The sequence below is a fragment of the Staurois parvus genome, unplaced genomic scaffold, assembly GCF_062004578.1.
Source record: "Staurois parvus isolate SC_StPar_1 unplaced genomic scaffold, SC_StPar_1.0 ptg000249l, whole genome shotgun sequence".
Taxonomy (NCBI): domain Eukaryota; kingdom Metazoa; phylum Chordata; class Amphibia; order Anura; family Ranidae; genus Staurois; species Staurois parvus.
In genome coordinates this window covers 1,309,328-1,324,860 of record NW_028318045.1, presented here as the reverse complement: position 1 = coordinate 1,324,860, position 15,533 = coordinate 1,309,328, and the positions used below count along the sequence as shown (strand labels likewise).

Genomic DNA, 15,533 nt, shown 5'->3' with positions numbered 1-15,533 from the left:
AAAAAAGAGGAATTATAGAATGTTTATTTATAACGCCATAGGCACTGCTCTAGGCTTTTTTTTTAAATAGAAGTACCTGCTAAATACGCAGTGTGTAATCATGCCAGTGAGTAGAGGCTTTAGCAGAACTGCAGGTAAAGCCAGCTGCAACATTTGGAAAACAGATACACTATGGGGTTCATTTCAAAAGCACTGCCCTGAAGCCATACTGCTCCGTAGAAGAAAAAAAGGGCCGCACAGATAAGTATTTTAGGCCCCATTTACATGGACACTGAGACCTGTAGTCTGCAAATGGGCGATGTGTTTTTGCAGCTTGAGCTGCCAGGTGCTGCATGCAGACAGCCCATGTTAGCCACCGCTCACACCGCTGTAATTTAAAATCGTGTGATTTGTGTGCAATTTCAGCATGATTTCAGGTGCGATTTCTGAAGACCTTATTGCTACATGTGAAGATTTTCAACGATTTCTTGCAATTTGCAGTGCAATTTCCATTATATTCTATTTATGTGAAATCGCAACAAAACTGCAGAAAAGGTAATGCAAGAACTACTTTAGAAATCGCGTTGCAGCAAATCACACGTTAGGACACTGACAATCACATTTATTAGATGCAATTTCAGGTGCGATTTTAATCCGCAAATCGCACCTGAAATTGCACCAGTATGACCGGACACTAAGGCTGGCCATACATGATACAACTTTCTTTGAGATTTTTGGTTTAGATTTACCAAAAACCATATAATAGGAGGACAAACCTAAACAACACTTTCAGTTGTATCCAATTAGGCACTACACAGTTGAAGGTAAATCTAAAGGAAATTGGGCAGAAAATTGGAAGATAATTGTATAATGTATGGCCAGCCTAAGTGTATGGGGATGCAGCAACTGCATGAACACAACCTTAACCCCTTGACAGCGGCGTAACACAAATATGCGACCTCACAGAACTGGGCTTTTTTCCATGGGGCCGCATATTTGCGTACCTGTCTTTCTGCTGGGAGCGCGCCGCACGGTGTGCTCCCAGCACAAAGACTGCGGTGTCACTGAGAACACCGGGTCCTGTTCTAACGATCAAGTCACATGATCGCTGTGATAGCCTCTGATTGGCTATCACAGTGATAAGTCACTGTACAGCCCGGCCCTCTTGTTTTTTCTTCTCTATGAATGGAGGAGAGAAATACATTGTATCTCTCTAACTCCTGGCATAGAGGATAAATAAAATTTGTAAAAAAAAAAATAAAAAAAAAAAATAAATATTAAAATAAAATAATAAATACATAAAGAAAAATACCTAGATCAAGGTTTAATCAAGTTGAGTGCCAGGGTAAGTGTTTGGGTCAAGGTCAAAGGTCAGGGTTTTTTTTTTTTAAAAAATTGGTATCAGTGTCAGTGTGTTTTAGGTAAAAAAAAAAGACAAAAACAAAATGTGCACTATTGTTTCTGGCCTGTACTACAAGTACAAACAACAAATAACACACATATATGGTATCGCTGTGATTGTCAAGAGCTAAAGAATTTATTTTGGGTTGTTCTATGGTGGTAGGTTATGGTAGTAACAAGAAACACACTATTTTGGGCCAGTTTTCCTTTGATAATAAAAAAAAAAATCAGGAGATATCCATTACCATTTACCGCCCAATTTGTCCTGAAAAAAACAAGGTATAATTTACCTGGATGTACAAAGTAGTTGTGATGATATGTACGGTTTTACTAACACATGTCAACGTTGAAAAATTGTGCTTAGGCATTTAGATTTGTTTTACCTTTAGGCGTGAAGGGGTTACGTCCCAATTTGGCAAACGTGCGGGTGCAGGTGAGCATCTCCAAATGCAGAGTGTGCATTCTTGGATGCTCAACTGCACCAACACACTTGTCAATTTGGGAAAAGCTGCTGTGTCCATGCATCCGCCACATCCCCATACACTTACATGGGTAGCATAGTGGCTAAGTGGTTATCACTTCCAGCACTTCCTGGTAGTACTAGGGTTGTTTATTCCAATCCCAACCATGGCACCACCTGCATGGAGTTTGCATGTTCTCCCTGTGCCCGTGTGGGTTTCCTCCCACACTCCCAAGACATGCTGGTAGATTAATTGGCTCCTTTCTAAATTGGCCCTAGTATGTGTATGTATGAATGTGAATTAAGGATCTTAGATTGTACACTCCCTGGGGGTTATGGAGTAATGTGAATGTATAATATGTATATGTAAAGCGCTGCGTAATTTGATGGCTCTATATAAGTATCTGAGTACCTAATAATAATGGATTGGCGGCCCAATCCGCATAAACACATGGCCCATTCATAAAGTACAGGCCTCGGCGTCTCTTTTTATACCAGTAATGGCGGCAATCAACTTATAGCGGGACTGCGGCGGGCATTCTGACACTGGGTTGGAACTGACTAACTGTCACTGACATCCCAATGTCACTAACACAGTGATCAGTGCTAATAAAAAGCACTGACACTGTACAGGAGGGCAGGAGGGGGTTAACATCTGGGGCGATCAAAGGGTTAACTGTGTGATGTGTGTGTTTTACAAGAGAAACATGCTGCTGTGTACTTCTCTGCTGTGCAGGGAAATACACAACAGCATATTATTGCTTTCAGGAGAGAGACCTGTGTTGTTTACACACAGATCTCTCCCCTGTCAGTTTTATTTGGCGATCGCCGGGTGCCGGTGCCTGGTGATTGATGTCCGTAGCTGCCAATGGCGGCATGGGTAGGGCCGTGCACGCACACGCCCCCTACCCAGAAATGCAAATCACGTATACATACGTGATTTTGCGCAGCCCTGCCTCCCTGTAGCAGTAGTTCTGCTATAGGGCGGTGGGGCAAACGCTTAAGTGGTGCATAACATATTTAACATATTGATATCCACTCAACTTTATAGATGAGCTCCTGGCTGAAAATATATGGACACATGGCCATCACACCTATATGAGCTTGTTGGACATCCAATTCCAAACCTATGGGCATTAACATGGGAGTTTTACTTCCCTCCGCACTTATGGAAAAACTTTTAACAAGACTTTGGAACGTGTCTGTTAGAATCTATGCCGATTCAGCTGAAAAGAACATTTGTGAGGTCAGGTAATCATGCTGGATGAGAAGACCTGGCTCACAATCGGTATTCCAATTCATCCCACAGGTGTTCAGTAGTTGTTGAGGTCAGGGGTGTGTGCACTTGAGTTCCCCTACACCAAACTGGCAGGAACAGAAAAGGGGCTTCCTCAGATTGTTGCCACAAAGTTAGAAGAACACAATTTTCTTTGTATCTTTGTGTCTTTGTATTAGAGTAGATTAATGTAATGCAATCTAATCTAATCAATAGTTTAGACTGACCGTAGATCAAAAGATGTTATGTTTGAGTTAATGAAAATTTCTGCAATCTTTCTCGGCAAATAATTATTAGCTGTTATCAGTAAGTGATGGGCGATAATGGCGTTGTGACATCCCTTTTAAAATTCTATATCACTTCCATGTATTGCCAGAATGACACATTTTCATGTAAAATCCAGAAAGAAATGAGCAATACTGTGGCTACTTAGGGTTCATGTACACTGCAGCTGATAAACTCACATTTTAGGAGCTTTTCTGCGTTTCTTTTTCAGCAGCCCCTGAACTCTCCCTAATGTTTTCCTATCTGTCCATGTACACATCGTCATTTACAGGCAGTTGGGGTTACAGTCGTTTTTTGGAACGCACCAAACTTGCATTCAGGAGTAGATTTTATCAGTGCCAAAAGCTTGTAAACGCAGCTAACCGCGTTTATAAGCGTTTGGATTTAGAAGCGTTTTTTAACTGTTCCATATCCAGATGCTGTCCAGAGCCTTTTTTCATCATCAGAAATGCATGCAAAGCGTTTTCCATGTATTCAAATGGACCCGATACACCAGCGCAGTCAGTTCCAGGTTTTGCGTGAAGGAAAAAATTGTAGAACGTTCTGCATTATGCTCATGATGGGATCCATAGTGAATACAACCAGAAAAGTCAGGTCATCTCAACACATACTGCTCTCTCTGCTTCTGCTCTCTTTATTGCTCTCAAAATGTCTGAAATAGTTATTTTTTTACTGTTTTTCAGTGCATTCTGGGCATTTTGGAAGGTCTCCTGAGGTTAGCTTTAAAAAACGCTTCTAAACGCAAACGTTCATAAACGTGGTATACAAACGTGGCTGAACAGACGTTTTTTAACCTACGTTTTCCAGCAGTTAGTTTCCATCATTCAGAAGTGTTTTCCAAACGTCCCGTGTACATGTAGCCTTACTTATTTCAGCAATTGTATTCACTTCAGCATAACGACATCCCGCCAGACTGGCTCCTAACTGACACATTATGCGCAGACATAGGGATTGGTCATAGAGGCCTCTTCTTAATGTACTAACCAGGGCCACATGTTATCTTTAGTCCTCTCTGAGCAGTGTGTAAGTCCACAGATAGTTTTTGCATTTATTTGTTGAAAGTTGAACTCTCCCTTAGCCCTGGTTCACACCGTTGCGACTTCGGGTGTGACATGTGATTTACAAGTCACACCTCAAGTCGCATCTAATGTATGTCTATGGTACTGTCTTAATCAGTGCAATTTGTAGAGCGATTTCAAAAATAGTTCCTGCACTACTTTTTCCGATTTCATTGCGACTTGCATTGACTTCAGTTAAATGAAGTCACAAGCCACAGTGTAATTGAAGGTACAAATCGCACTGCTCTGTGGCTTTGAGATCATGATATCAAAGTTGCATTCAGTGTGAACCAGGGCTTACATGATACTAAGCATTCACTGTTTTATTTACAATATCCCTTTTCTTTCTGTATGTCAATGATGGCACTGTAATTATATTCATAAACAAAAAACATCTAAGTACCTTTTCCTAATTGATACACAGCTGTCACATAACCCAGATCTTTCCCAGCTTGTCTGCAGGGAAGCAACATAAGCAGGAGGAGCTTCTAGTCCTCTTCTGCTGGTCGCATGTTCAAAATATAAATACAGCCTTTGGGATACGGTGTAAACATAAATAAGTAATATCAATAAACTGTTTTAAATCACCATAAAAATATAAATTTGAAATCAAATCTATTTTTTGGCAATAACATGGTGTGGGCAGATTTCTGCCAGTCTCCTTCTGCGTCATGCCCCTCCAACCTGTGTCTTCGAATAAGAGGGAGGTGAAGCCTCCATCCATCAAGATGTAATATCCCCCTCCCATTGTGTTTAGCTGGTTAGTGGGCTTGGAGGAGGGGGGGGGGAGTTTGTGGGATGTCATTTACCGCTGTGTGTGACTCTATTGTAACATGGGTTACTCAGATGTGATAGGGAGGAAGTGCTCAGCATAGAAACTCACTGAAAACTGAGCATGTGCAGAGTTGCTACCACAGCTGCAAAATCCCTGGTTGAATTGGGGACATGAACAGAAGGTGGAGATAAAGAGCAGCATGATCAACCAGGTTTGTTTTTGCAGAATACAGAAAACGAACCTCATAGTTACTGAGTGATTATGAACAGCATATAGTACAGCATTTATTGATAGTTTTTTATTGTGTGGTTCTAGTGACACTTTATGTTTATAAACCCAACATTTCTTATTCCTGGTATATGCCTGCTGTACCATGTACTTGTATGAAAAAGTATCCTGTTCTCTTTGTATTGCTTCCTTTTTGTGAAATCCCTGGTGCCAGTCCCTCTGCTTTTCTATTAAAACCTGACAACATTTACAGGAGAGCACAGCATGGTCAAGTTTTCTGGCTGTTCTAGGAGCTGATCCAATGATGATGATCACCCCCCCCCACACACACACACACACCTCCCCCGCAGAGTCACTAGAAAGATCAGTGTACTGCTGTTTCTCCTCCCTCAGCTCCTTATGCAGCTGAGAACAGAGGGTGTATGATCACTTATAAAAAAAGGGGAAAAGGTATTTATATTTTTTTTATATACACAATGTTTTTCTCTTCAATTCCATTTTAAATTAAATGGATTGTTATACAAGGTGAGTGTTCACATATACTTTAGTATACTATCTGCTATTGTATATGCAAGTTAACGTTACGGTATTTTCAAGCCATAAATAAATAGTGGCTTTTGTATACAGCATTATGCAGCATTCCATTGAAGTGCACTACAGAGACGACCTCAGAATGAACGTGCTACATATAATCAGATTCTCGTGAAGATAATTTATTTCCTTTCTATTTCTTTTCTCCATGAACTGCTCTTTATGCTCTCCTCGTGATTCCCTCATAATGAATTATCGTTAGCAGAAAGGCAAGTTAGATGTGCATCCAGTGATTGACAGCTGTGAAATACAGACACTGATCAGCAAAACACATGTCTCTGCCCATCCTTGTCTATCTCCTGAAAGTGTTTTTATATGAAATGTATTTAATTTACTCAACCTTTTTTAGGCAGGCATCCTTCCTGTATGGAGGAGGTTAATTGTATCTCACGTTTAGCAGCAGTAAGAGGAGTCACGCACACTCTCAGCCCTCTTTCATTTATAATACCTCCAGCTTTTCCCTTTTTTCCCTTTTATTTCCTCCCATAATCGTTATGTAAATGGCGTGATTCTCATTTTCTTTTAGCTTAGCCCATTATGGTGGATGCAAAACGCATCTCCTCCTCTACCGGAATGCAATTTTCCCGTAATAACGGCTTAACGCCATAATTGTATTATACCTCAATTAAAATAGTTTGAACAAAACGGTCTCCAGTGGGCCTCCAAACAGCTGCGGAGCGCCTCCACCTCGCCTCAATTAACGCTGATAAAGAATGACTTTCACCGACAAAGAAGACTTCTTTCCAGAGGTGGCTGCACTTTCCTCGCAGAGAAAGTACAAAGATACTGTGTGTGATGAAGATACAGAAGAATGGCAGAGCCGACCACCCTCACCAATCATGTGTCTGTGCCCACCCCCTCCAGTATATCATGCTGACTGACAGTGTAGATATTACAGGATTAAAGACTCCCAATACTTTGCCTTTGCCTTGTGAGAGGTAATACAACAATGAATAGTAAAAACTCAGTGCAAAAGTTTTTTGTTTTTGAAAAGCATTGATTTTGCCTCTAGTTGTCTCCAGTTGTTCGTTAGGACTTTAGAGTTGTTTTAAGGCAAAGGGTTGGTTAAGTAGTTAGGTTGGGGTTAGGGGGTTACAGTTAGATATTAGGTTTAGTTTAAGAATTGGGATTTACATCTTAGGTTTAGGAGTTACGTTAGGGTTACTGGTTAGGTTATTGAGTTAGGATGAGGTTAAGGGTTAGGTTTAGGAGTTAGGTGGTAGTTAACCCCTTCACACCTAAGGGTAAAACAAATCTAAATGCCTAAGCACAATTTTGCAATGTTGACATGTGTTAGTAAAACTGTACATATCATCACAACTACTTTGTACATCCAGGTGAATTATACCTTGTTTTTTTTCAGGACATATTGGGCTTTCATTTGGTGGTAAATGGTAAAGGATATCTCCTGATTTTTTTATATTATCAAAGGAAAACTGTCCCAATATAGTAATAAAAAAATCATTTTTTTTTAAATTTAGCTCTGTGGTTCTTGTTACTACCATAACCTACCACCAAAGAACAACCCAAAATCAATTTTCCAAATCTTGACGATCGCAGCGATACCTTATATGTGTATGTTATTCCTTGTTTGTACCCATAGTACAGGCCAGAAACAATAGTGCACATTTAGTTTTTGTCTATTACCTAAAACACACTGACACTGACACTAACTGACACTGATACCAAATTTTTCTTATAAATCCTGAGCTTTGACCCTGACCTTGACCCAAACACTAATCCTGGCATTGAACTAGATCAAATTGTGATCTAGGTATTTTTTCTTTATTTCTTCTTTTATTTTTTAATATTTATTTATTATTATTTTATTTACAAAATTGTTTTACCTCTATGCCAGGAGTTAGAGAGATACAATGTATCTCTCTCCTCCATTCATAGAGAGAGAAAAAAACAAGGGGGCCGGGCTGTACAGTGACTGATCACTGTGATAGCCAATCACAGCGATCATGTGAATCGGGAGTCCCGGTGCTCTCAGTGACACCGTGGTCTTTGTGCTGGGAGCGCGCTATGCAGTGTGCTCCCAGCACAAAGACAAGTACGCAAATATGTGGCCCCACGGAAAAAAGCCCAGTTCTGTGTGGCCGCATATTTGTGTTACGTCGGCGTCAAAGGGTTAAGAATTAGGTTTAGGAGTTAGATTGGGGTTAAGGGTTAGAGTTAGACGTTAGGTTTAGGTGAAGAATTGGGTTTTGGAGATAGGTTGGGATTACATTTTAGTTAAGTTGGGATTAATGTTTAGGTTAAGGAGTTAGGCTGAGGTTAAGGGTTAGGTTTAGGAGTTAGGTTGGAGTAAGGGTTAGGTTTAGGAGTTAGGTTGGAGTAAGGGTTAGGTTTAGGCGCTCTGTTGGGATTAAGGATTAGATTTAGGAGTTAGGGTGAGAATAAGGGTTTGGTTTAAGAGTTCGAATTTAAGGTTTAGGTTTAGAAGTTAGTGTAAGGTTAAGGGTTGGTGTCAGGTTAGGTTGAGACTAAAGCTTAGGTTTAAGATTTATGATAAGGTAAACTAGGTTTAAGTGATTGGATGATGATATAAATTGTACAACATTTCTGTCATGGTTAAATATGCATCAACTAGCTGGTAGTGGGTGGTACAGAGTTTTAAGATGCTAGCAACCAAAGGGAAAAAATGAGAAGACTACTAGGTGTAAAATGAATGCCAGAATAAACTCTAGAGCCTCTCTCAGCAGTACATTGATGTATCATTTTCTTGGCCTGCTGGATTAGACTTTTAAAGGTTCACTGGAATGGGTGGCAATGTTCCTCATCCCACCACCGTTACATCAATATGGATGCCATGAGATCCCCCTTCATGTTTGCTCAACATACACCCTTTTGTTCATGCCTGACCTATAGCGGCCAATTTTCCCCATCAGTTTCTAAGGCGACAAAGAGCTTGTGCCCCAAGCAGAAACAAACACTTGATCAATGAAGTAATTGTAGTCCGTTGTGAGGCCGAAACTGTTAATATTTGCATGCTATGAAGGAGAAGTGGGTCTTCCAAACACAATTATGCTGCCCAAATTAGATCTGAGGTTCCCGGAAAACAGACATCTTTCGTCACACCGAGATTGTGAACCTTCAGGCAATCCCTGGCAAAAAAACAGCTTTATTTTATTTTTGTCTGTTTCCATGGCTGATTAGCTGCAGCTGTGCCTCTGGAGGGAGTTCAGGCCATCATTTAGTGAAATGGAATTATCTGAAACTCAAATGTCATTCCGTTCATGATTTGCAGTCACAGTAGGAAAAAAAGTCAAACCCCCCCCCCCCCCCGTCAGCCCCGTCACTGATCAGGAACAGTCATTAAGTGGACATCCTTTTTGCATATGTGCAGTGTTTTGGGTGCCCTAAGACAGTCGTACATATAGGGTTAAAGGGTACGGAAGTCCAGCATTTATATTTCAGTGTGATTGGCTTCATGTCTCACCTTATACAGTTTTATCAAGCAAATATTATTGGGAAATCTGCTACGTTTATTGTCTGGACATCCTCCCAGTTACAGCACTTCCTGTAATTTGCTGCCTTGCAATTAAGCAGCAGTGTTGTCGGCCTGCTGTGCCCACTCCTACAGCTGGCAGACCTGATATTCAGCCCAATGGCCAAATTAACACGAGTGCGCCACAGGTTGACAACCATGCAAGGCCCCTGAAACATTGGCTTTGTTCTTGTGACATGATGCCTTTACAATAAAGAGGTGTAAACAATGTTTCGGAGTCCTGTTGAATTTCTACATTTCTAGATGTAAGAACCCGATTGACGTTCTAAAATTTGATTTTTCTTGATATGTATCCCTCCATTAGAGGAACATCTGCTTATTCCTTCTCTTGGTCACAAAGGCAGGAAGTTAGGAAATCGCCCAAACAGGGACCGTGGGCAATCAAACCAATTTTCAATAGAGTGTTTTAATCTATATCCGCTTTGGGAGATTTCTCCTCCCTTTCTGTCCTGGTGGCTGGTGTCCAAAAGGGACACATGGGACACAAGACAAGGGAGCCAAAACACCAATAATAGTAATACATGTTAAATAAACACACACAGAAGAATAGTCTACTGGCTTAAATGGCCACAGTGTTTTTTTAATGGTAACCCATGACATAAATAACTACACCATCTATTGACATTAAACTAACAGTAACCAAATATATAAAATTAACTTTGTTCGTGCAGCATTATGTTGGTTGATTACCACTGCTGACTAGCATTGCAACAAAAGATGACCATAGTGGGAAGTCCCACTGGGGCTGCATCATACAGACAGGACCTAAGCATGTGATAGCCATGCGAGGATCCTTAGCCCACCAAAACAGGCCAATCCAATCCTTGTATGCAGGGCTACCTCCATCCAAGGAGCGTGCAATACTCAGTGCTTTTATTAGTAAACAGTTCGTGTTCGCCCCATGGGCAGCCTCATTATACACCCCTGCCTCTTACAGAAAATAATAGCCACACTTTTTGATAGTAAAGTGGGTGTGGTCAAAAAAGTGGGTATGGCCAAAAACGGGGTTACTTCACAGCGTATGGCTGGTAATGGGACACCTTTCCCTATTTTCAATGATATATTTTAGACAAAATAGGACCTGCGGGTACACTGAAGAAACAGTAAAATAAGCCTTGTTGCTGGCAGTAATAATAACCCCCAACATTGTTGTCAGTGGGAGCAATATTAAAATCCAAAATAAGTGGTCAGGGAAAGTATTATTAAAGCCCTCCCTTTCCTTAGTGACCAGTGGCAGTGTTTTTAACCCCCTTCTTTTGTTGGTGGTCAGTGGCAATGATAATTACCCCCCCCTCCCTTTTTTCTTTGGTTGTCATGAGTAGTGATAATTAATCCCCACACCCCTTTCATTGGTGGCCAGTGGTTTTTCCTTCCTGATCACACAATCCTGCACTGCATCTCTCTCCTCAGCATGGTGGTTTTGGACTAAAGTTCTACTGTTGTGTGGAAATCACTTCAGACAAAACCACAGTTCTGGCAACATGCTGCCACTCGGCACTAGCTGATCATGCATAGTTGCTTACATTTGAGATTAGTAAGGAGGGACACCTTGAAGGGTACAAGAGTCATCACTTTTCCACAGCCACTGATAGGAACTAACAAAAGAGCACAAATTGCCAAAGAAATATAATATAATCAATTGATTAGTTTTGTAAATTATTTATTGATATTACTGATACATTGATTATATCTATGTCTTATGTTTACAGCCCTGAAGAAGGGGGATTTCTACAAACCCTGAAACGCCTTGGATTTTCCTTTGCAATTTTAAAGTCCTAGAAGACCTAGGACAAATTGAGCTGCCTGCCAATTCCAATAAATTCATAGTCTTATAAATATACACCAATCAATCCTGAGCTCCTCATCAATTGAAGAATTATTGAGCATTAAAAACCCGACAAGGGTTTCTAACACTTATACATTCTATCCAAAAGTAATAAAAAATAGTTTTGCTATGCATAAACTTTAATGTGTTGTAGAAGGCAATGGATAGATCATCCAGCATAGGAAGAATGGTGGACGGTACACTTATGTCACTCCAATCCATCACAGGCTGCTGTAAGGCCATATTTCTTTTCTTTGGTGGGCTGCATCCTCAGCTGTTAGGCAGTAGGAAATGTGGGGATGGCAGGATCACCATTGCCTGTTACTGACTTTCTTGGTTGGCTTATGGAACACCTTCAATGCAGACTGTCCCTTAATGGATCAAGAAAATGCCAAGGGCTTATCGGGCAAGAGTAAGACTAGAGACAAATAGGGTAGTGGATTTTAGCCATGTAATTATCTGGAAATCTATTACTTGTGCTGCAGTGGGTGGCTGCCTGCGTCCTGGAAAAAACTTTCCTTGTTTGTAATTAATTTAATTAATTACGTGAATATTTGTGTCTTGCAAAATCCTTGTGTTTTTTTTGATTGTTACCCATAATTCAAGTTGCATGCCCCTTTGAAACCTGCAAGTGACAGTACTTGTATCCAGCTCTACCAGGAAATACATTTAGGGGTTGATTTACTAAAGGCAAATGGGCTGTGCACTTTGCAAAGTGCAGTTGCACTCTGCAAGAGCAGTTCCTCCAGAGTTTAGTAAATGAGCAAAAGCTTTGCTGATTTTAATCAGCCAATCATGTACAAGCAAAAATGCTGTTGTTTTTATTTTCCTTGCACGTGATTGGGTATTCTTTGCAAAGTGAAGCTTTACCACATTTATCAAGCAATGGAGCAGCTCGCAGATTGCAAAGTGCACAGTCTATTTGCCTTTAGAAAATCAACCCCACATTTGGTGTACAATTTTTTGTTGTTCTAGGCAGCCTTTTTGTGCCGTCATTCTCACCTTCCATTGATACTGAAGTTTGCTGAAAGCCTGCTAACGGCTTGCTTTAGCTATAGCCAGCATGTCTATTTTGAGCTGCGTTCAGCTCTGTTGGCGAGAACTGAAGGGCTTTAAAAAAGGCACTGGAAGCTTGTTGAAAGCTTTGTAAGTGCTTTGTAAATGCTTGCTATACACGCTGCTCTTCAGACTGGCATTTAGCTCACTCAGTATTAGCTGTGCTTAGCCTAGCTACCTCATGGGTTGACTGTGCAGAGGGGAACATGCTAAAGTAGGACCCAGAAGATCACGGCTATAGTTATCAGCATCCCCAACATAAGATATTGATGAATACGTTCCTAATTACATGCCAAGCTGGATCAATCTAAGTTGGCAAAAAAAGATTTTCTGGTGTTCCATTGTAAGGTAAATCTGTGGGTTGGCTATGAACACTCAAGTAGTTCCATGTTCTTTATAAGTAATTAGTGAGCTTTAATATTTCCTCACTGACTTCTGTAGCTCCAACCAACATAGAGAAATTCATTTTTAGGTTCCATTCATGCCACAACGTGTGCGTTGAATGCAGATAAATGGATGTGTATTGGCATGCTGCAATGTGGTTTGTTTTAACATGCTCCTCATTTACTAGAACATGCAAAGGGTCTACAACATGGCAGAGGGGCAAAACTTGTGCTGGCCTGCTGTTTTTCCCACGTTTTGATGTGCATTACGTTGTGCTGACATGCATTACCATGCATTGTGTAACACTAGCTGAAAAAAAGTAAAGTATGTTGTATTTTTGTTCTACTGCAATCATTGATAAGAATATGTAGATACTTGAATTTCTACTTTTGGCTACACCTGTCCATACTAGCACTAAAGAGATACCTTTAGATCTGAATCCCAATGCTTTCCCTTCCAGGCAGCATTGAAAGCTGTTGTGGCCTGTCCCTCATCTCATGCTGTCCTACTGGCCAATAAAGATGTTCAATAGGTAGGTGCAGGAGAGTGTGGACTGTTTCTCAGTATAGGTTTTAGAAAAATAAAATGAAAGCCTTAGATAGTTTTTTCTGCAACTTTTACCTTCGCTGCAGAGGATTTTCTGGTATTGTTCATTCAATATAACACCATTTCTTTTGTTTCTTTGCAGACAATCCACGTTGCAATTGTGTGCGCTGGCTACAATGCCAGTCGAGATGTTGTCACCCTGGTGAAGTCTGTCTTATTTCACAGGTAAGGCTTATGCTTGGTCTGTTTGTTGGATGGGAAAGGTGCAAGAAGGATCAATAGCGCCTTATGAAGTAAGGTTGTCCTATACCAGTGGTCTCCAAACTGCAGCCCGGGGGCCGAATGCAGCCCTTTGCTTGCCTTTATGTGGCCCCTGGGGCATTGTTACTCTTACTGATAAGACACATTATTTCTTATTATGAACGAGGCCTTAGACTTCATGTTGGTGAACAATTTTGAACAATTTTATTATAAGCTGCTGATCTCAGGGGGGGGGGGGGCTCCTTATGCAAAGGGGGACTACTGAGGAAGAGGGACTCCTGATGTAAAGAGCCACTTCTGATGTGAAGAGGGAACTCTGAGGTGAAGATGTAAGGGGTACTGAAGTAAACTAAGACCACTAATGTAAAGAGAGACTGTGATGTGAAAGAGGGACTCTTTATGTAAAGAGGGCTCCTGGTGTGAAGGGGGTGACTCCTGATGTAAGGGGGGCTCCTGGTGTGAAGAGGGTGACTCCTGATGTAAGGGAGGCTCCTGATGTAAACGGCGACTCTGATTTAATAAGGGGACTCCTGATGCTAACAAGAGCACTCCTAATGTAAAGGGGGACTCCTAATGTAAAGGAAGACTGTGATGTGAAAGAGGGACTCTTTATGTAAAGGGGGCTCCTGATGTAAAGAGGGTGACTCCTGATGTAAGGGGGGCTCCTGATGTAAAGAGGGTGACTCCTGATGTAAGGGGGGGCTCCTGATGTAAACAGAGACTCTGACTTAATAAGGGCACTCGTGATTCTAACTAGAGAGCTCCTAATGTAAAGGTGGACTCCTAATGTAAAGGAAGACTCCTGATGTAGTATGTCTGCAGTCTCTGACATTCTCCTGTAGTACATCTAGCACTAAATAATATGCACAACCCTTTGGTGTATCAGGGGCTGCAGAGGCCCCCAAAATCTCATCAGGTGACCATACTGGTATGTAGTCTCAAAACAATCTATATTGTATGTCCACGATATAACTGGAGTATATGAGAGTCAAATCAAGCACTTTCTGCCCTAAAGTGGACCTGTCACCACAAAGGCCTCCTTCAGATGGGCTCATTCACACCATGTACTTTCATACCACCTGGACACATCTCCCTGGCCCCTGTGACATACTCCTCTACTGTACATACCCACTGTCATACTCTCCGCACTCTTTTCATGCACATACCCCCAGGAGTCAATGGCTTGTTGAATTCATAGCAAAAAAAAAGTCCCTGGAACTTTTTTTTTAAATGTTAGGAACTATGTATTTGCTTGGGGATTCTGATTTTTATAACACCTGTCTTTTGTTCCCTGACACTGCTCCCTCTCCCCTACCGGGCTCAGCGTGGAAGTTCTAGTTTGCCAGTGTGAGGAAGCAGGGAATGCATAACCCCACAGCAGGTATAGGGCATAGGTTTAGGAAAATAGATGATGAATCTGTGGCCTTTGTTTGGTAATGTGAAATGCAGGTATAATGGAGAGCTGTCTAGTAAGTGATGATCACTATACAGAGCATGCTTGTGTTGCAGTGCATATCCTGGTGTGATATGATCCAATCACATGCTGGAATCCTTCACGACTGGCCTTGGGTAAATTGCCATCAGTTCAATGTACACTGTACAGTGCAATGTATTCTTAATTTTTATCTCTTGAATTATTTTTTCCAGTATGGGCATGAGTGAGGCCTCATGTCTAAGTTTTGCCTAGGGCCTACAGTCTCCTCTAGCTGGTGCTACAACTAGGCGAATTAGACAGCTGCCTAGGGCGCACTGCCTCCTAGAGTGCAGCCAGGGGGGACAGCCCATACACATGAAGTGGCAAAGCCTCCATGAAGTATTCCATCCGGCTTGCCTCCCCTGGGTCTTGATCAGTGACTGTCACGGAGATCACTCGGTTCTCCGCAGGCTTGTTCTC

General features: G+C 41.4%; 1 protein-coding gene across 1 annotated transcript in view; it reads left to right on the top strand.

Annotated features, from left to right (window-relative positions):
• The window catches only part of LARGE1 (LARGE xylosyl- and glucuronyltransferase 1), a 580,120-nt gene that overhangs the window by 318,216 nt on the left and 246,371 nt on the right, over positions 1-15,533 (top strand). The window contains exon 5 of the mRNA XM_089680649.1: positions 13,521-13,603. Within this exon, the coding sequence (XP_089536775.1) occupies positions 13,521-13,603 (83 nt within the window). The remainder of the gene's footprint in view (positions 1-13,520; positions 13,604-15,533) is intronic.